This window comes from Pteropus alecto, unplaced genomic scaffold (assembly GCF_000325575.1).
Source record: "Pteropus alecto unplaced genomic scaffold, ASM32557v1 scaffold25, whole genome shotgun sequence".
NCBI lineage: Eukaryota > Metazoa > Chordata > Mammalia > Chiroptera > Pteropodidae > Pteropus > Pteropus alecto.
In genome coordinates, this window is record NW_006441955.1 from 24,838,092 (window position 1) to 24,860,183 (window position 22,092).

A 22,092-nucleotide genomic window follows, 5' to 3' on the forward strand; every position below is an offset into this window, starting at 1 on the left:
TACTTAGTTTTGGATGTTGCTATCCTGAAGCTGTAGCTTAATCAACAGCATCTGGGCGGATGTGCTCACAGTGAGCACGGCTCTCCTCCTTTTCTATAGCGATTAAGGATTTCTGCACAGGTGGTAGTAGCTGGACCAGAAAACCTTCCTACAGACTCACCACTCTTCCTTCCAGGGATCACTGATGCGTGTGGTTTGCTGTTATTTGATCTCAATCAAATAGTTTTAGAATTTATTCAGAGAAGCCGCATTTAACACCAGTGACCTTGCTGGTGGTTTCTTTTGCACTCTCCCAAGTTTTGGAGAAGATTGTTTTGTCTACCTGACAAACAAGTAGTTCACCTAAGTAATAACCTGTAGTTTGGGGACGAAGCCCATCAGAGAAAAGAACAAAAACTTTAAAAGGTTGTCTAGTTGTTTAAATAAACTATTATGCTTTTAAAACTTTATTGCGTTTAAATTTAATCTTGTTAGTGATTTTGTAAACCTGTGAAGTGTCAGGAGGAGATTTAGGAGGTGCCCATTTGCAGAAGGGCCACGGAGGTTAATCAAGGGGTTCAATTTTGACAGCTGCTTTACCTTGAAAATGAAATGTGGAACCACAGGCAGATGTGTGCTGTTTTCAGTATGACGCAACCTTGCTTATGATAGGTCAGATAAATCTGATTCCTACCACAAGGTACTGGGGCCCTTTGGTTTTAAATGACAGATTAACAGTTATGCAGTGCTCATAATTCTTCTGTCTTCATGCTACAGACGCCTGGACTACAAACCTGCACTGTCCTGAGTGGGAAATGACTTGAGCGGCTGGCTGTTATCTTCACAACAATGTCCATGAACAATTCCAAACAGTCATTGTCTCCTGCAGCTGGGCTTCTTTCAAATACAACTTGCCAGACGGAAAACCGGCTTTCAGTATTTTTTTCAATAATCTTCATGACAGTGGGAATCTTATCAAACAGCCTTGCCATTGTTATACTCATGAAGGCATATCAGAGATTTAGACAGAAGTCCAAGGCATCGTTTCTGCTTTTGGCTAGTGGCCTGGTAATCACAGATTTCTTTGGCCACCTCATCAACGGAGCTTTAGCAGTGTTTGTATATGCTTCTGATAAAGACTGGATTCGCTTTGACCAATCGAACGTCCTTTGCAGTATTTTTGGTATCTCCATGGTATTCTCAGGTCTGTGCCCTCTTTTCCTGGGCAGTGTGATGGCCATTGAGCGATGTATTGGAGTCACCAAACCACTATTTCATTCTACGAAAATTACATCCAAACATATGAAAGTGATGTTGAGCAGTGTATACTTGGTTGCTATTTTCATAGCTTTGCTGCCCATCCTTGGGCATCAAGACTATAAAATTCAAGCATCAAGGACCTGGTGCTTCTACAAAACAGAACACATCAAAGACTGGGAAGATAGGTTTTATCTTCTACTTTTTTCTTTTCTGGGGCTCTTAGCCCTTGGTGTTTCATTCTTGTGCAATGCCATCACAGGAATTACTCTTTTAAGAGTTAAATTTAAGGGTCAGCAGCACAGACAAGGCAGGTCTCATCATTTTGAAATGGTCATCCAGCTCCTGGCAATAATGTGTGTTTCCTGCATTTGCTGGAGTCCGTTTCTGGTAAGAGCCTAACATTTTGACAATATCTGCTTTCTTCCATTTTTTTTTTATGTTCAATACAAGATTTGTTGTCTTTAACTACGATTTTTAGTCTTGATGGGCAACATTGTTCAGTCTTTTAAAAGCTGGAGTTTACTCCTACTCAAGACTTACTTCAGCACTTAACTCTGGCTTCGAATTAAACTATTTATGACACACATGGTTATTTTCTCACAAGCGTTGAGTTAGAAATGTCTTGCTAACCATATGCTATGTGCTTGCAGTGCAGTGTAAAGTAATTTTAACAGGAACAACATAGTTTTAACATACTGAATATGATTGGGTTCTAAAATGTGAAAAAAGTTACCATCTAAGATGCAATACTGGAATGGACTCCAGTAAGTCTTGGTAGAAAGTCACACAGACCTGATTTACAGAAAAGGTATATTAGCTACTGGGTTCTTCTAAACACACAATGACCAGGTCTCAGCTTGCAAAAGGAGGTATTAAGTGCAACAGTTGGATAGTTCAGGTGAACTATACACATAGATCAGGTGAAGAAATCACCAGTTCACAAACCCAGGAACAATGTGCAGGGAGAAGTATGATTGGCAGAAGAGTTAGGGATCTTTCCCTTATAATTTCATTCCTTTAAAAAAATAGCCAAAAGCTATATTCGACAGCTTGATATTTTTATTGGAGATGAAGGCTAAGGTTAAGGAATTAGCAACAAAATACAAGTCATTTATATTACTTTCCAGGTAGAAGGAAAAAAAATACTTATGATTGACAAGTATGACACTAACTCTCTTTAACATTATACTTTATGATGGAAAGAACGACAACATGCCATGAAAGAGAGAAAATTCTTCTGTACATAGCTACTGATTGTTTTCATTGCTTTTTCTGTACCAATGGGAAAACATGCTGGTATCCAGAGATAGTATATAGCTGATACACAGGTTGAGGTGAAGCGAAAGGGTCAGACAAAGGTAAATATAACACAAAGTTCATGGTTGTCCCTGTCATGGTAGTATAAAGGTGCTTTATTTTTTTACACCTACAGCACCTGCTCTTCCTAGGTGGTCTCCCATCCAAGTACTAACCAGGCCCGACACTGCTTAGCTTCCGAGATCAGACGACCCTGCTTAGCTTCCAAGATCAGATGAGATCGGGCGAGTTCAGGGTGGCATGGCTGTAGACAAGGTGCTTGTTACTCATGCATTTTCCCTAAGCTCTCAACAGACCTGTTGTCCAAGAATTGTTGCCAGTGGAGTTTTAATAAACAATCCTGATGACCCAGATGCACTAAAAAATTTGTGAGACCTGTTGCCACAGACAGATTCTATGAGAACCAATTTTATTTTACAAAAGGAGTTCTACTTTTAAAATACTTCTTTATTTCTATACATCTTATTTCTTCATAATTTGAATTTAGCTTCTTGAATTGAAATTATGTTGTCATTTAAGTATTTTGTCATGATGTTCCTGAATTGGTCCTAGGAACCCAACTAAGGGAAGGCGAGGCTGGGTCTATTATTGACAAGTCAACATTTTGAAACCTTCTTATTGTCAATTTAGGAGGCCTTAGGTGAACCCAAGCAGGGATCTGATCTGGGCTCACAGTATAGTTATTTGAATCTGAATGGCAGAAACCAGTTCTGTCAATACGTGGAATCACTTTAGTGTCATTCTTGAAGAGTTTAATTTATGCCACTCTACAAAGAGAATTCCCTTAGAATAATGCTTCTTTTTTCCCTTAAACTTTGAAATAGACTAGCTTCTCAAAAAAAAAAAATGAGTCTGAATAGAATTAAAATTAACTTGGGGATTGTAAAGGGAAAATGAAGAAGGCAAGAAAAGAGGTAGCTGAAAATACTGACTTTTTTTTTGCATGAAGGTCATAGCTTTGGAGAAAACCTGAAAACTATGACATAGTTAACTCAGTGAGAGATAATCTGGACAACTGAGGTAATCACTAGTGCTTTTAAAGGTAGTCACCTTTAAAATTCTTCTTAGTTGTGGCTTTTGACTTTGAGAAATCAGAGTGAAAGTTTAACTAGTATAATAAGCCTGTGTTGTAAGGCAGCAAATTTCGCTTTTGCATTGGATAATTTGAATCTGCGTTTTTCTCCAATTTCTTTTCCTGAATATTTGGTTTCCTTCACAGTTAAAATGGATAGTGCAATTTAACTTATATTTTGAACATATTTTCTAGTTGAAATATTTTTATGAAACATTTTCTGAGATCAACATTATATTTGACGATGAATTATTGATATACCTATGACACCAATTTATCAATACTTCTAAAATTCTTTTTAGTGTGAAAATTATTTCTGTGTTAGCTGCCAAGTAGGTATGCCACAGATACTCCTTGATGGATTCATATTTGTTTCAAACATTCTTTGCATTCCTGGTTTCTCTTGTAGGAACTTTAGGTCTTCATGGCAAGTTCAGGCTAAAGGATTTATACCCTTCACGGGCTGACATGAGTGCCTTGAGCAGTAGGTTAAGGCCATTCAGACAGCTCTAAATAGAACCCTAGTAAAAAACACAGGTTTTGGAATGCCAAAATAACACCTAACAGGGGGTACATCACTTGAAATCTTTCTCCTTTTTTTCCTTTATTGCCTAAGACGGATTGCATAGATGTTGATGACTGAGCCATCATTCTCTACCTTATATTTTTAAAGCGTCTTAGTTTTAAAAATACTTCTGAAGCCAAGCTTCTAAATTCCCCATAGATATACTATGATGATGGCAGCTTTAGATCAATTCCCTGCTTTACACCATGTGCCTTCTCTCTTGATTGATAGTATGAATTGTTGGATTTGTAATCTGAATGACACCTGTACACACTCTTCGACCTCTGTTCACTGTCATTTTTAAGCTTGAAACTGGAACACAGGTACAGGTATACACTAAGAGTACGAGATGCAAATGATGGAGTCTGTGCTTGTGCTTAACAGGATTTATTGCATCAAAACTTATCAGTGGTGGCATAATTTCTAAAATGATTTAAATTTGTAGCTGATGATAAAGGGGGTACTTTATTAATTTTGATGATTGAATTTAACCAATACAAAGGCAAGATGGTCATGATACAATCTCTCTGTTTTTAATGGACTTTATTTTTCTTGAGTTGTTTTAGGTTTACAGAAAAATGAGTGGAAGGTACAGAGTTCTCATTTATCCTCTCATACCTCCCCTCAGTCATTCTTATTAATATTTTGCATTGATATGTACATTTATTACAATTGATGGGCCCTTATTGATATGTTGTTATTGATTAAAGTCTCTAGTTGACATTAGGGTTTTCTCAGTGTTTTCTATAATATGGGTTTTGACAAACGTATATTGACATATTTCCATTATTACAGTGTTATGCAAAATACTTTTATTGCCCTAAATATTCCCTGTAGTGTTTTCTTTTGAATTTAATGTGTCATTTTTCTAAGGGGAAATGTGTGTGAGTTTTCAGGAATTGGGATTTAGAAATGTAGTACAATCATAATATTAGTTTAAAATTTAACTTGTTAAAGTTGTGAGCAAGAAAAGTGGCTACTGAAGTAACACTCTCGAATACATTTGTATCTTTCCACAGTGCCAGGTTTATTGAGAATCATTACCTGATCAGGTACCTATGCAGGTTAACACACAACACACAGAGGGGAAGTACAGTCTTATGCGACAGAGCAAAAGGTTGAAAGACCTTAGGGTCTCCAAAGCGAACTCTGTCGACAGGCAGCACGGAGAGCTGTGTATTGGTCCTGAGCCAGTGGCTAGGACAGGTCAGAAGGTCAGAGTCTTCGGCTCTAGCTCACCGTCCAAGATGCTCTCTGGACAGGCTTGAGCATCATCTGTCTAAGGTGTTCAGCTTATATGGACCTTACAAGGTGGGATCTTCATGCTTATCAGCCCTTGCAGATGGGGGCTAACATTTCTGGGGTTTTGGGTGTTCCAGTTACTCCCTAAGGGCATTCCCCTTGTGTGCAAGTTGACATTACTGTCATGGCTCTCATGAAATCCATTTTGTAAAGTCCAAAAAGTTCTCATTCATTATACTCTATACAGTTAATGACTTTTCAAAATTTACAATATCTGGATTTTATAGTTTTAAACATGGTTAACACATATAAATTAATTTAATTATAATTTCAACTGAAAAATATAGAAAACTTCAATAGGTATTTATTACCTGATAATTCCAGGTAATTAACTTAGCAATAAGTTAATACAAAAACTTTGAATAAAATGGCAATTATAAAATTGTCTTGTGTGCATATAGGCGAATTACTTTCTCTAATAAATAAATCTTGAAGATATTCTTTTGATGTTTCTCGAGTGAGGAGAAAAAGACATTTACTGGCACTTTCAAGTAACATTTTCTTAACATTTTTTTCATTTCTGTCTTTATACAGGTAATGATTCTCTTTAATGCTTCATTTCTGGAATATGCAACCCTAAAAAGAATTTATTTTTGGTACGCTTTATTTCACCGGTTTGGTAGAGCAATAAATACTTTTTGACCGGCTGACTGTAACTTAAGTAGTATGAGTGTTAAGAGATTGCAAATGATTGACTAGAATGTGGCTTCTGAGTTTTGTAAGCAAGAGATAATTAAGCAAATACTGAAACCAAATGGTAGTTTTTAATCTGTTCCCTAAGTTAGCAGCTATAGACTTCAGACACTATTAAACTTCAGTGATCTTTTACTAGAAAGCCACACATTTGTTTACCTTCTTTTTGGGGATAGAGGATCATTTTGAATTGAGAAAAGAAGTATTAAGAGCAAATGATTTCTTATATAGGTGAGTACTTAAGAAAAATGTTCTGCATTAGAGTTTGAATTTGATTTTTATAGGTTGTTACTCTTATTCCAATAATTCTCATCAATGTAGTTAAACATTTGGTCACTAAGATGTTTGTCAGATATAAATCAGAGACTTGGGTGGTTAATTGTATTTTGAATGAATTACTAAAGGTATTGGCATCATAGTGACCAGGTTTTAGAGGGCTAACGGCAAATGATAGAGCAAAGCAATATCACAGAACATCTTGACTATAAGTGAAGATTGTTTTCTTTGAGAGGTGGGCCCTTATTTTTATATTTAAGAACCGTGTAATGAATATCTCTGTGGGGTCTTATGCATTTGCTACTACAGCAAAAAGGTGGTAAGTGGATGTATATTTACACATTTTTAAGTAAAAAGAGAATGTGGAAATGTAGAAATATGTACATACATAATGTGTACATGTGTAAATTATTTCTAAAGTTAAAAAAGTTAACTGACCAATCTATCATTTCACCTAACTGTACCAAATAAAAGGGCTTCTAATGGGTTTCATTCTAAAATTAAAACTAAAATGGACTCTTCTGTAGTTCTATGTCAGATCTTGGAGAATAGGTCGTTTGGTTTGTTGTTGGATGGCTGCTGATATTAGAGGCAATATTGTCATAAGTTGTTTTAGCGGGCTTCCTTTGTGAAGTGAGAAGTGCTCCCACGTTTGGAATATGGAAGCAGCAATGATGTCTGAATAAAGGGCTGATGATGATGCTTGGGTTCTACTTCTACAAAAGTCTTGAATAACTCAGGTACTTACAATTCAAAATTAATATCAATAAGAAAAAGTATATTTTAGATCTGTATGAATGTAGTTTACACTGTGGGAATTTGGCCTGCTTTTGTCTTTGGGTGGGCATGGAGTTAGTGGCCTGAAGTCAATAATAGCAACTGACAGAAGACAAGTTCCAGGATATTTGAGAGCACATTCTTGTCCCTGAGCCCTGGTGTTCTCTCCCTTACTCTTCTCTTAATATCACCTCCTTTATTTAAGGGTATCGTTTCTCTTCTCTCTTCCCTTCCTGTGCTTTATTTCTGTCATAGCACTTAGCAGTATCTGATAACATAAGATAGATAGATTTCTTTATTGTTTGGCTTCATAAACTCCAGTCGTTTGAAGAACAATTCAAGTCGTTGACGTGCCCCAAATCTCTCTGGGTTACCAGTTTTAACTTTATTTGCTTAGTCTTATCCTTACAGGAGGCATATAAAATACATTCCATTTATATTTGCTTTGGAAGGCATTTATAACCACACCAAATTTCACCTGGTATATCGATGCCATTTATCTGTATTTAGAGAAGACTTTAACCAGTCTTTTGATATTTGCAAATATTACCTTTCAAAGCTTGTGTAAATTTGTCATTCTGTCTATACTTTGTCAGGATGCAAGGACGGTAATGCTACACAGGAATGGATATAATTGTGGATTTATACAGATAGGAAGGTGTTTTTTCTTCTTTTTCCTAAGCTATTGAATCCCCAAGTAAAATTTAGATTGTGGAATGCCAAAATGGAGTGTGGCAGTGATGTGATGGTAAAGGAGACAGAGACAATTGAATTCTTGTAGCTTTTTGTGCACAGTCCTCAATCGAGCCTTCCCTTTAGAATACTGTAGTTATTCAAGTACAAGCAGGGGACAGGGTCCCAGCCCTACCACCTCCTAGCTGTGACCTGGAGTCACTCTAAGTAAATTTTGCATATATGTGAAGTTATCATAATAATAGTACTTAAAAGTCAAATCAGAAAAAATGATTTGATTTCCCTATACTCTAATAACACAGCAATTGGCACATAAGAAATGCTCAACAAAACCCCCAAATCCTCAAAAAGTCTATTGCTATTATTGCCATCAACCATCTCAATTAGAAATAATCACCTGTGTCTAGTTTAGATATTTTCCATTTTCTCCTCTATTAGGAAGGTTTGGTTGTTGTGGAAAGGAACGGAGGGAGCTGATAGCTTTAGAAAATTTTCCTGGACATTTCCACTTGAAGTTATTTAACTCTCAGAAGTGAAGATGTTGCCTGCTAATCTTTCACATCGTATTAAAATTTAAATATTTTAATAATAATAATTTATTAGGTATTAATTTATAAATTATTGGAATCAAGTTAAAATGAACAAAAAAATTATTGAAACCATTATGTACAAGGCACTACACTTGGAGTCGTATTTCCAGGGAGTAAAAGATAAAGCTCTTCCTCAAAGAGCTTATAATTAGTTGGAGTAAAAGATGTATCTTATCTATGAGTTAAGATATTAGCTCTTAGGCAATATAGTGTGGTAGTTAAGAGTCTGAGTTCAAGTCCTATTTCTTCCACTTCCTGGCCGTGCGACTGTAACCACTCCGTGCCTCAATTTCCTCATATATAAATTAGATATAGTAATAGTACCTGCTTTATTGGGTTGTCATGAAGACTAAATGAAGTAATATATTGAAGTTAAAATAGTGCCTGACATGGTACTTCAGTTATTATACTGTTATCATTATTATTGCTGTTACTATTAAATATTAATGCTGCTAGGCAATAATTTTGTCAACAAGATAATCAAAAGTACTTTTTAGTTAGTTATTAAATGAATAATGGGCACTAGGTAGGTAGCTGTCACTTCCAATTTGGTGGTCCACAAATAATTATATGTTTATTTATTTGATAGATATTTATTGAGCACCTTCATGTGCCGGGCACTGTTCTAGATACTAGAATAACAATCTCTAATTTTCCAATATCTATGGCTTAAGCAACAGTACTCATAGAAAGTGAAAGAGAGAACATGTAGTGTGTTGAAATATGAACATATTCAATTACACTTTTTGTTAGAATAGGAAGTAATCTGTCGTGAATGTATATGGATGAGATTATTTTTGATTACTAATAAAAGGAGAAAAACTATTATAGTATGTCATTTAGAAAGAAAAATTGATGGAAATAAATGTAATCTTAAGTCAAGTTGTAAAAACCAAGGAGAAAAGAGATAATAACGTATACAACTCCTAGAGATATGAAAGTCTACAAATAAGAAACTTTAGTATTTGGGACAGGCTTGAACAGCATTAGAATGTAGCAGGTTATAATAAATTAATATTAAAAGCTAGACAAATTTTCAAGTAATAAAACATGAGTAGTAGAAAAATCAAATCAGCTGATAATTTAATAATTCAAATGAGTATTTCATACAATTTTTTTGATAATGAAGGGGACTCGAGATTAGAAAGGAAATAGTGACATGAACATTACAAAAATCGCTCACTCTAAGAATTTAGGTTAAACAAGTGTTAGAAAGGACTTAAAATAAGGAAAAACAAATTGCCGCGAACATTAATAGTATAAATGAATAAAATAAAATTTATTTTTGCTTAAATTTACTTGTTAATTTGCTCACCGATTTGTTCTTTTGGCAGGCTTTTGCTGAAAAAGAAAACAAAAAAAGTCTGATGTCTCTCCAGGTGGAGAGTAAAGCATAGAGACAGAAACCTGACCTGAGAAAATAGTCCTGAGGCACACTGTGGGAATAATACTATCTAGTTCCTTTATTTGATCCATGATCTTTGAACTCTCTTCTCCATCCTCTAACTCTTAGGTGTATCCTCTTTATCCTTCTCTTCCCAACTTTTAATATGGGATAAATATAACTATTTGCATTTCTCTGGCCTTGCCTGGGAGCAATGCAGAAGGTTAATCGCTTTAGTAACAGTGGAGGAACCTCTGGGTCCAAAGGTACATTAAATAATGTGTTAAATAATAAAGTATTAAATAATAAAGTTGCTGTAGCAGCAGCAACAACAATAGTTACTATTGTTATTACTTTGATTACATGGTCCTTTATTTCGCTTCTTGAAGTTATGTTTATGGCAGAGGACCAGAAAATGAAGATAAAAACCACATGAATGACAGATAGAATGCAGGAGAGGGGAGAGGAGCAGGGACAAGGCAATGAAGGCAGCAGAAAACTAGCAGTATACAAGTATACGAGTAGAGAGATGCAATCTCATGTTTTAGGAACTCCATTAGAAAGAAAAGACCTCCCTTTATGTCCATGGACATATTCTCTTTATTGAGGAATATTAAATTTTGTGCATTATATTCCTACAGACTACTTTAAAAATGCAATATTTTCTTTATAAAATTTTATTGTAAAATAAAATATAGTAAAATATAAATTAAAATAAAAATCTTTCAAATTATACTAGCAACAGATAACCACTATTAGCATGTGAGTGCATCCTTTTTAGTCATCCAATAGGGAAAATATATTAGTTTAATTTCTTTAATAGAGTGGTTAAACTTTTTTATATTACTGGGTATTTTTTTGTGTGTGTGAATGTGTGGTTATCTGTAAATGATTTTTCAAGAACTCTTTGGATGACAAAGAACAGACAATGCTAATACATAAAAATAAAAATAAAATCAGTTGTTGTAAAAGCAGTTGTTTTTCCAGGCTCATTGTTAGTCTTTTAATTTAGTATTTTAATTTATAAAAGTAGTGAATAAATCAATAATTTCTTTTGTTGTTACTGCTTTCTGTTTCATATTAAGAAATACTTTTTTCAGGCTCAGATAATATCAGTATTCATCTCTTTTATCTTATAGCACTTTTGCCCTTTCAGTTTTTTCGTATTTATGTTTTCAATACATTTATAGTTTATTTTGGTTTAGTTTGCAAGTTAATAATATGAATTTTCTTTTGAATAGTTAACTAGTTGTCTCAAAATCATTTATTGAATGATCTTCCTGCAATTTAAAAAAATTTCTACCTTTATTATGTCTGAAATTCTTAAACGTGTTTGAATCTTTCTGGACTTTTTATTTTATTGTATTAATCTATCTCTAACTTTAAGTGCAACTACCATCTTCTTCACATTTTATTGAGACTTATGTTCAATTGATCAATTACAATATAGAGCGTTCCCTTTCATGATCATAGTCTAGCTGCCCTATTATCGAAGTCATGATTTGAATAATAATTTTGTAGTTTGTTCATAACAGTGTATAAGAAAGCTCTGTTTATTTTTTATTTTTTATTTATTTTTATTGTGACAAAATTCACGTAAAAAATTTACGATTTTAATCATTGTAAAGGGTACAGTTCAGTGACATTTAGTACATTCACAATGTTGTGCAACCATCACCATTATCTTGTCTAGAATATTTTTATCCCTCAACAGGAAATCATGTGCCCATGAAGCAGTTATTCCCTATTCTCTACTCCCTGAGGCCCCTACCCGAATTTTGTATAACATTTTTCTTTTTAAATCAGCCTTTCCTGAAGGTCGTCTAGTTTAATGGTTTAAAATTTTCTTATACCAACTTGCAAATCTTACTGTTTTCAAATTAGTTAACTTATTATTATCGAATTTTGTAAATATGAGCATTTGAAAAGAATCTACATTCTCTCTCATTTTTAAAAATTAAAAGTTCAATACATAGCTATTAAATCAAAATTATTATTTATAGAATCTTATTTCTTAATTTTTTTCCAAATAATGTATATGAGAACTTAGAATTTCATTACATTTGTGTTTTTTAGTTTATGTTTGTATTTCTAATGGTTTTCAATGGATTTCGATGATGTAGATTTTAATGTAATGTCATTAGGGGTTTGAAATTTATGTCTGCTCTATCTTTGTTGTAAATTACTCTTTTTATAGATATAAAGTAACTTTCCTTCTCCACTTTAAAACATTTTACCTTGAATTTTTTTTATCTTATACTGAAGGTAAGTATTATTATTGCAATAATAGCAATAGACTTTTTGAGCATTTTGAATTTTGTTGTGCATTTACTATTATTGGTGTAGTCTAAGAAACTTTTTATCCATTCTTATTAATGAAATACAGCATTATCATAACATTCAAATGGAACAAACGGAGGGCTTTTTTTTTTGCCTATTTCATGCCCTAATACCTCTTGGTTGGGCTCTAGAATTGAAAAAAATACAATGTGGGGAGTAAAGTTTCTTCCTATAGTCTGCTGCCTGTATTCTGGTAGCTGCTTTAGTTCTGCTGATTTAGGAAGTATGAAGTTAAATCAGGAGGGAGTCAATGAATTGACAAATACAGATAAATTTCCAGTTTAAAAAGCAGATCAGTTCTGCCTAGATCCAGGAATTGACTATAGATAGCAGTGGACCTCAGCACCTGTAATTGGCCTGTCCCTCATCCAATTGTGCTCGAGGTTCTAGTTTGGAATTGTCTGAGAGCTGAGTGCTAGGAAGAAACTTTTGAAAACATTCCTCCAACCTAGCATATCCTTTGGATATGCTTAAATTAGAAATGCGCTCTTTGGAGGAAGAGCTGGATTAGAACTGCATATAGAAAGAAAGAACTCCTAGCTGCCAACTGTAGGTTTGTCTGTCTAAAGCAAATGGTAGTAATTTAAAAGCCAGTCTGCTTATTTAGACAGTTTTAGATTGATGTGGATTTCCATGTGGTCTATTTAGCAAGCCATTTTATATTTGGTTGTAAAGATGAATGAATAACCTATTTTACCTATATCAGTGCCCTTGTCTTTAATACCTCCTTTGAATATGGATTGACATTAATATGTAACCACAGCATTGGTGCCACCTTTCTCTTGGAATCTTTAGTTTGTTTTAGATGATTTCCTAAAACTCAAGTTCAAATCAATTCAGCTTATCCAGAGATTACTTATCTACTAAACAGTACAAAGAGACAGGCAAGCAATCAAAAATCATGCATCACAGTGGTTTTCTGAATGATGTGTTATATATTCAGGTACTGAACAAAGTAATAGAACCCAGTGAGTTCTGAGATTTTTCTCTGTTACCCCCACCTCCACAGCACCCCCACAATAAGGCCAAACACTCAAAAATGTGTCAGCTTTGAGGATGAAGTTCAGTATTTTGGAATTAACCTCTTTTTTTTTTTCTGTCTACTGAAGGCCACTTGGATCTGTAGGAAACTGTCAGGAACCTTCTTTGTGGTGGGTAGAGGGAGTAACTCAACATAGGCCTGCCTACTCGATGACAGTTCATTCATCAGAACCCTTTAATTGCAAATGAGATCAATGAATGAAACTTTCTTATAACTACGATTATTTAATGCATATGATATCACATAAAGGTTTTATTTTTAAAATGTTATCTTTGAAAAAAGGAGTATACAACTATAATTGTGATGATTTTTTGAAATATAACTATACAACTATAATTGTGATGACTATTTTAGATGTAAAATTCTTGCTTAGAAATTTTGTTTTGTAGTGTAAGAATCAATTCATTAATTAAAACCCTCATCTGTAGTTTCTACTATGTGCTAGGCAATACCCTCAGCACTTTTCAGATGTTAATATATTGAATCCTTATTATGTTTTCAGTTGTATATTTCCTCAGACATGGGAAATATTTATGATTCTGTAGTTCAGAGGGTTTACTGAAAGGATACAATCATAAAAGGCTTGACATTGTTTGCATTTAGCATCATGAGCAGTTGCACAACATCAGTGGCCATGTTTTATAACTGAAACTTTAGTGAAAATTAAAATGATTTCAGATTTAAGTTAGATTCATGGGGAAGAGCTCCGACATGAAGACAGCTCAAAGACATTGAATTGGTTGTGATTCGTGGAGAAGGAGAAACATGATTAAATGGATTGTTTTTATACTTTATTGTTATTATACAACTATAATTGTGATGACTATTTTAGATGTAAAATTCTTGCTTAGAAATTTTGTTTTGTAGTGTAAGAATCAATTCATTAATTAAAACCCTCATCTGTAGTTTCTACTATGTGCCAGACAATACCCTCAGCACTTTTCAGATGTTAACATATTGAATCCTTATTACGTTTTCAGTTGTATATTTCCTCAGACATGGGAAATATTTATGATTCTGTAGTTCAGAGGGTTTCCTGAAAGGATACAATCATTGTTTGTATTTAACATCATGAGCAGTTGCACAACATCAGTGACCATGTTTTATAACTGAAACTTTAGTGAAAATTAAAATGATTTCAGGCCAATTACAGTGAGATTTTGGTTAAAACCAGAGGGTGCCATGATTTAAGTTAGATTCATGGGGAAGAGCTCCGACATGAAGACAGCTCAAAGACATTGAATTGGTTGTGATTCGTGGAGAAGGAGAAACATGATTAAATGGATTGTTTTTATACTTTATTGTTATACTGACATAGGCCTGATTGAAAGTAAATCTTTGAACAAGTTCACTAGAGAGGCTGCCTTTAATAAATTAAAAAAAAATTGCTTCTCTTCTCCTTTCCAGAGTGTTGACAATGCCCTTGAACTCCTACTTCCTTTGTTTCCAACCTATATGGATTCTAATTTATCTGGGTAATTAAAAAATTTCCAAATTAAAAAAAGGGGGGCAGCTCTGTTAGTTGATATTGAGTATTAAAAATAACCTAGATTTTGTGCAGAATTCTTTTACCCTTTGAGACATTTTTTTTTCTCTTATGTCATTGAAAGGTTAAAAGCCCCATGCAGGGGAGAAAAGTCCTCACTGAATGTTTTGAGGGAAACAGTGAGATTTTGGTTAAAACCAGAGGGTGCCATGAGGAGCCAGAATTTTGATTACAACAAAACCAACATTTATCTTGAAAATGTGTTCATGTCTACTGAACAATCTGTTTATTCCAAATGTCTTGAAAATCTAAAGTTATCAGGACACTACTGTTTGAAGTCATACCTAGGCATATTTGCAGCTGGAGTATGCCATATAGTCCTTGATTTTTAGAGAGCCAAAGATATGGCATTAGTGAGAATTCACTATAAAAAAGCAATTAAAACCTATCCACAAATATAATATATTTAGAATATATAATATTCTAAACATTTTTCTCAGTGCCTTCCATGCGTCAGACACTGTTCGAGATTCTAAGGCTGTGATGCTGGACGAGACAGACAATAATCCCTCTTCCATGGAGGTTACATTCTTCTGGGGGTTGTGGGAGAAGGTTGTTGCTAGGAGCTAGGAGCTCTTTGGAGAGAGAGAGAGAGATAATGAACAAATACCAGGAGATTTTCAAAAAGTTGTAAGTGCTATGAGTGCCTGTGAGAATGGAACTCTTTTAGGTTGGATGGTCAGAAAAAGAAAGCCTCATGATGCGGTTAGCCCTGGATGACAAAAGGAGCCAGCTGTGGGAATATATGTGGGTAGGGTGGTTGCGCAGAGGGAATAGCCAGCATGAAACTCAGTGGAAATGAGCTTCTCGTAGTGAGGGACAAAACAAAGGCCATTAACTGGATCAACAGGAGTGCAGGTGAAGGTGGTAGGATTTAAGGTTGGTGAGGAAAGTAGGACCTTATAAGCCATGCCTAAGACCTTATAAACCACGGCGAGTTTGGATTAAAATTTGGTTGGAAACCATTGCATTGGAAGGTCTCCAGCCCTCCAAGGGGGAGATACAATCTGATGCAAGGTTTAAGAAGAGCACTTTGGCTGCTGGAGTACTGTGGAGCATGGAACTTAGTAGGAATTTGTTTTCTACTTTCATCTACTTTGAGAATTCATTTGACATATGAATAATGAATACATTATTTTTGTAGAACTTATTATTGGCAAGTAAGCCAAATAATAAATCATTATTAAGTAAAGATTAGCTTGTGAGTAACAATGGAAACACTTTCAAAATGATTCTCCCTAACATTTAAAATACAATTATATTTTGTGGCAAATTTTAAAAAAAAACATATTTATTTATACCTTATCTATGCTACTTGGTTAATAATCTTAATATATCTTCTCTGCTGGTTTAGCAAAAGGCATTTTGATGAGCATTCATTTAGTTAAAAATATGCAATTATCTATTTGTATTTTGCTTTCAAGATGAAGTTATTTGGTTCTCTTTTAGTTTTCATTTTTATTTTTTGTTTTTGGTTTTACATAACTTCATACACACACAAATTAGATAACTCCATGTTTTAGTAACAAATGGTATTCAATTTCCTGACCCTAGAGAAATCATCTTTGAAACGCCCTAATAATTATTTTACTACAAAAGAGAAATTTTCAGCCATTACTGCATTCGTGATTATAGTATGAAGAGCACACAGATACATATACTTATAGGAGAGTGTGTATTACATGCCAGATAGGTCATGGGTCAGGAGTTTACATATCCTTTGTTTGGAGTTTATTTAGGCTTTGACTCTGGAATAATATTTTTTTTTTTATTGTTGATTTTAATACCACCGTTTCCACTCTTTAAACTGTGTGAAACATGAATGAAGCATATTGTTTTATTTCACAGAGCTTTCCTTCAGGGCCTTAACATATGTTAAATCTGGACAGAGAAAGATAAAAAACCTCAGTAAATTCTGACTCAGCAAATTCTGACTCTAATAAACCTCAGGAGATTATGATTCAACAAGAAGCTGTGCTTTCTGAATGTTTAACTATTCTCCAGCTTCTGTTATTGGGAAGAAATGATCAGTATTCATTCCATAGTTAGGACATTAAGAGGTCCTGAATCGGAAAAGTAATTGAGTTTCTGGCTTTGGTTCTTTCTTTTTTTCTTTCTTTTTTTTTCCTGGCTTCATTTCTGCACAGACTTACCAGCTATTTAGCAGGCACCTACTATATGTGAAGATATCTTGATTTATGTTGTTTATACCAATGAGCATCTTCATTAGCGTTGACTCCACAACATATAACTATGCTTAATCTCCTAAGCCTATACTTGAATCTCTACTTATAATTGGGTAAGCCCCTATAGAGCTATTGTAGGGTGCAAAAATTTTTCTCACTGTCTGAGTTTGGATGTGCTAACCCCATGTCCTTAGGTGAATTATTAAGGATCTTTGTGAGCTTCAATTTTAATGTCTGTAAAATATGGATAATCATACAGATTATATCACTTATCTCATCAAGTGGCATGTGAGTTTTCTCATAATACCTGGTAAGCATCCAGTAAAAGGTATTGCATGATTGTTATTACCACTATGACTATTATTCCATTTGGTACTGAGTTTTAGTAAACTCAGTGGTAATTTGAAAAACATTCACTGAGTGCCTACCACGGGCATTTTCACATGTGCTACATGGGTATATAAACATGACTAAAATGGGATCCTAACTTCAAAGGAATTTGTAGTTTATTTGTGAGGCATGAGCTGAACTGGCTCTATTATAAAAGAACCCTTGTAAACAAGTGCCACAGCCTTCCAAGGAGCTTTGCTGAGAAACTTTGTGTTTAGTCTACGCCAAACGACTAAGGGTAGAGAGTTCCTGACCAATGCACCCTTGAGTTCAGGTTCACTGTGGTCTCTGATGGTCTTTGGGTGAAATAGGTTCTTAACTACCAATCATGAGACTGAGTTCTCTTCTAGAAATGCAATTCTTCGCTTTTAATTTAATCATTGATTTTTAACCTCAATTTTCTTTTCTTTTTGGATTAAATTACCTCATCTTTTCCTCATATTGATTTCTTTTCCAGGAACTTGTAGCAAATGCTGTTTTAGGTTAGTACCACCTCTTTTCTTTTCATGATGTACTTCTTAATATGAATGTGTTTAATAAGGTCAGTTCTTCTCTAAGATGCCAACCAGGGACCATTTTACCTTTTGGGATTTGGGGGATTTGCAATTCAAGGTTAGAGGGGTTTTGGATCTTATATCTTTCACTAGTTAACCCTACCAGGGAAATCTAAAGTCTAGTTCAGCCCATCTTTATCAAATCACTTACCTGAATGCAAAGCCCAATTTCTTATGGATTATATATGTTTATCTCTTCTCGTTTATTTTGGGAAAAGTCATTTCTTTTAATTGAGGCCATTTTTGTGGTATTATTTATAAAACTTTTTAAGAATCTAAAATCTATATAACCACAGAATAAGGGCGTGGCTTTTTAGTATTGCAAATAATACCACAAAACTTGGTAGCTTGATGGAAGAAATTACAGAAAATTTATATAATGGAAAGAAGAGAGGGTAATTGAAACCACAATTTTACAGTAGAGCAAGGAGGAAATTTTCTCAGCTTTTGCTGACAGTCTCCTAAGGGAAGGAGAACCATCTTGATTGCTTTGGTGGTCATTTTCAGACTTACTTGTTGGATTACTTAGATCATTCTTAGTGAGGTGAATGAATCATTGGTTCAATTCGGGGATGATTTGACTTCAGTTTGGGATCAGTTTATCATGGTTAAAATATATAGAGGGTGTCTCGATACCCTATGTTGAGTGTGTTTGTAAAGTGAAAACAATTTAACCTCTTAAGCTGCTTTTTATGGTAAATTTACTTACCACTCTGGTAGATTTTGTAAAAGTACTTATTAAGTATGTTCTGTATTTTAATCACTATCTTTTGATTACTCCTGGAGTCCATGAGGGACTTTGAACCTTATCATTTCATAATTTGAAGGCAGGTAATGTCAAAGTCCCCAGCATTCACATTCTTGGAACAACTGAGTTTATGTAGGAGATGCGATCTGAGCTACACTTTTTTACTCTGTCCTATCAGGCAGGATAGATGGTTAGCCTGTTGGTCAGGTGCAGGCCACATGATAGTTCTTTCTTATTTTCTCATTCTTCAGTTCATAGACATGCTCTTCTCTCTTCTATGCCAGCTCTATTTTTTGTTCCCTGCAATCTTTTAAGTAAGTTATATCGTCTTGTTGATCTAATTTTGTTCTAGTCCCTTTTTCCTGACTACAGGAAAAATAATTAATTGAGAGAAATTCTTCAGAGAAAGTGAAAGGCTAAAATTTGTCCTTCTCGGCCAATTCTGGGAGAGAAATATAATAATCAGTTAACATAAATAATCAATTAGTTAATGAGATGCAAGGCTCTTCTTCATCTGACAGATACCTGTGTGGTAAAACTGCTCATTTATTTTTTGTGTCATTCTGATTGATTGGTGCCAGTGTTCTAAATACTTTGAATATCACCATTGATATGGTATGTTTTTATTAGCAAAATAATATGTTTATTATATGAACTTTGAAAAATACAGAACAGGAGAAATTAAAATTATAAGCCCCTACAAAGGTCTTATTTATTTCTTAAATAAATTCCTAAATACTTTATAATGTCTATGCTATTTTGAATGGTATTTTGTGTTATAGTTTATAGTTAATAGTGTAGAGAACTGTTTTCTAAGTTGGTCATGTATTCAACAACTTGCTGAACTCTTTTATTGATTTTAATCATTTATTGATTCTAACTATTTATAGATAACAAAAGCTTATCTCTTTTCTTCCAATTCTTATATACCTCTTTTTTTTTTTCCTTGTAGTATTAACCAGGGATTACAATACTGTGTTGAGCAGTGGTAGTAATGATAGGTATCCTTGACTCATTCCAGCTCTTAAAATGCATCTATATTTTCTTCATTAAGTATAATGTCTGTTGTAAGTTTTTGTACAAGAATTTTACTGTTTTCTAATTTTAAGTCCCTCATGAGTACTGTGTTAGTTTTCTGTTGCTATGTAACAAATCCCCACCAACTTAGCAGTGTGAAACAGTGCTTACTTTATTATCTATCTCATAGTTCTGTAGGTCAAAAGTCTGGGTGGGTTCAACTGGGTTCTCTGCTCAGGGAACTAAAATCAAGGTAATGTGTGTATTTAAGTGCTGAAAATTACCTAAGAGAGGGTGAATTTAATCAGAGTTAGGCCCATAGGCTGTTATCAAGTGAATGCTAGAATATACACTGACTTATAACTAAGGAAGATGAATTTCAGTTTGCTATTTAGATGATGTGAAGGGAAATTAAAAATATAACTACATAATTCCTGAGAAATAAATTTGGAAAGTAAAAACATCTTAATGATCAAGAAATTTTCTTATCTTTGTGTTAAAAAAACCATACTGACTCAAGTGTCACCATGAAACAGAATTATTTTTAATTAAATTGACTGATAATCTGCAAGGTCTGAATTTTTTTCCTGACCAGATGTATATGTTGATTTCGTTTTGAACTATACTCATATTATACTTTGCAGTTAATTTCATTTTGAATTATACTCAATTATACTTTGGAGTTAATTAGACATTGGTTATAGTCCTGACTCAGAGCCTTCCTAGCTATGTATTTTGTGTCTCAATTTGTTGCCGAGAGCAACATTACAAACTTCTGTAATAATAAACCAACTTTGCCAGTTGGACATTTCTCTTTGGAAAAACATAATGTGTTTCAGGGTGGGTGTTTTACTGAAACACCTTTCTGCTACAGTCTGCTTTTGCAATTAACAGAGTGTTGCCAGTTGTCAAAGTAGTCTTTTGTTCCTAAAATAGTGCATCTCCTACACTATTTCTAACGAGTTGTTTTCTCTTTAATTCATAGATGAGTTCTAATAATTACATTAGTTATGACATGTTAGATAAACATTTCTTGATTAGGATGAAAATGTCTTCTTTTGCATCTATCATTGCCAGTGTTTAAAGTATGACCAATACTTTGTTAGCCTAACTATGGGTTGAAGGTAGATAATCATGGCTAGAAAGAGCCAGAATTTACAATGCTGTTAAAAGCACAGTTCAAAGTAAAATGAAATAATTATTACAACAAGGCAGGACATAAAAACAAACATATTTTCAGACACATGTTTTCTTCTTCTAAGATCTAAACATTTTGCCTACTGATTTTTAATTTTCATCATGGCCAAAGAACAGAAATGACAGAATAATGATTACAAATTGAAGTTTGGATTAAAAAAAAATAAAAACAACATCTGAAGACGAGTCAAAAGTTAAAAGGATGAGAGGAGACTGTTAAAATGAAAATCATTTGTATACCTGAAACTAATATGGCTAATATATTGTATACCAACTATACTTAAATTGAAAAACAAAACAAAACAAAAACAAAAACAGAAAATCATGGCATGCATATGGGGTAGATACAAAGGAGAAAAAAAGATGCTGAGCTATGTTTCACTTTACATCTATTAGTTAACATTTAAAAAGAAAAAAATCCTTTTCCATTCCAGGACAGACAGTGCTCCTCTGTTCATGCATCCTTTTGACAATCATCTTTCTGAAGGACACCTCAGTTGTGTGGTACTCAACTCATGTGACTTACCTGTCAGTTATATTGGTTGTTATGGGCATAAAAGATCTGGAGCAATACATTTATTAGCATATGCTCCAGATCTATACTGGTGAAAGTATATTAATAGAAATACTGGGTGAGAGAGTGCTAGAGTCAGCAGTAGACAGGCTAACAGAAATAGAAAACTAGAGAGTTAAAAATGAGATCTGCTAATGCCAAGGAGGCCAATACATGAATCCTTCCCATCCCCCGCTCTTTAAATCCTAACTGCACCATATTTTAGTTGGGTGACCTTGGGTTACTTAATTTCTCCATGCCTCAGCATCTTTGTGTTAAAATAGAGAATACATTGCTCTCCTCAGAGTTGTTAAGATTAAATAAGATAATAGATATAAAGTATTAAAACAGTGCCTGGAATATAACAAGTATTCAGTAAATGTTAGCTATTATTTTCTTTTTATCATCTTGTTCATAAATATAACATACTACTACTGGTCTCATTACTGGGAATGGTATAGTGAAAGATCACAAGCTTTGAAGCCAGATAGACTTGGGTTTCAATTCTGCCTCTGTCACATACCAGCAATGTGAATTGGGGCAAGTAAACTTCTCTGTGATTTAGTTTTCTTATCTGCAGCATCAGAAAAATAGTTATATATATATATGTA

At 34.1% G+C, this 22,092-nt stretch overlaps 1 protein-coding gene and 1 pseudogene across 2 annotated transcripts in view; one reads left to right on the plus strand and one right to left on the minus strand.

Annotated features, from left to right (window-relative positions):
• The first annotated feature begins 756 nt into the window (after positions 1 to 756).
• Positions 757 to 22,092, plus strand: part of PTGFR (prostaglandin F receptor) — a 31,032-nt gene continuing 9,696 nt past the window's right edge. The window contains exons 1-2 of one of the 2 annotated variants that reach the window (XM_015595089.1): positions 829 to 1,632; positions 6,365 to 6,382. In XM_015595089.1, coding sequence (XP_015450575.1) covers positions 829 to 1,632; positions 6,365 to 6,382 — 822 coding nt within the window. Of the gene's footprint in view, positions 1,633 to 6,364; positions 6,383 to 22,092 lie in introns of those variants that run through there. The other variant, XM_006919350.2, reaches the window with a different exon arrangement.
• On the minus strand, positions 2,663 to 2,808 carry LOC112485864 (annotated as a pseudogene).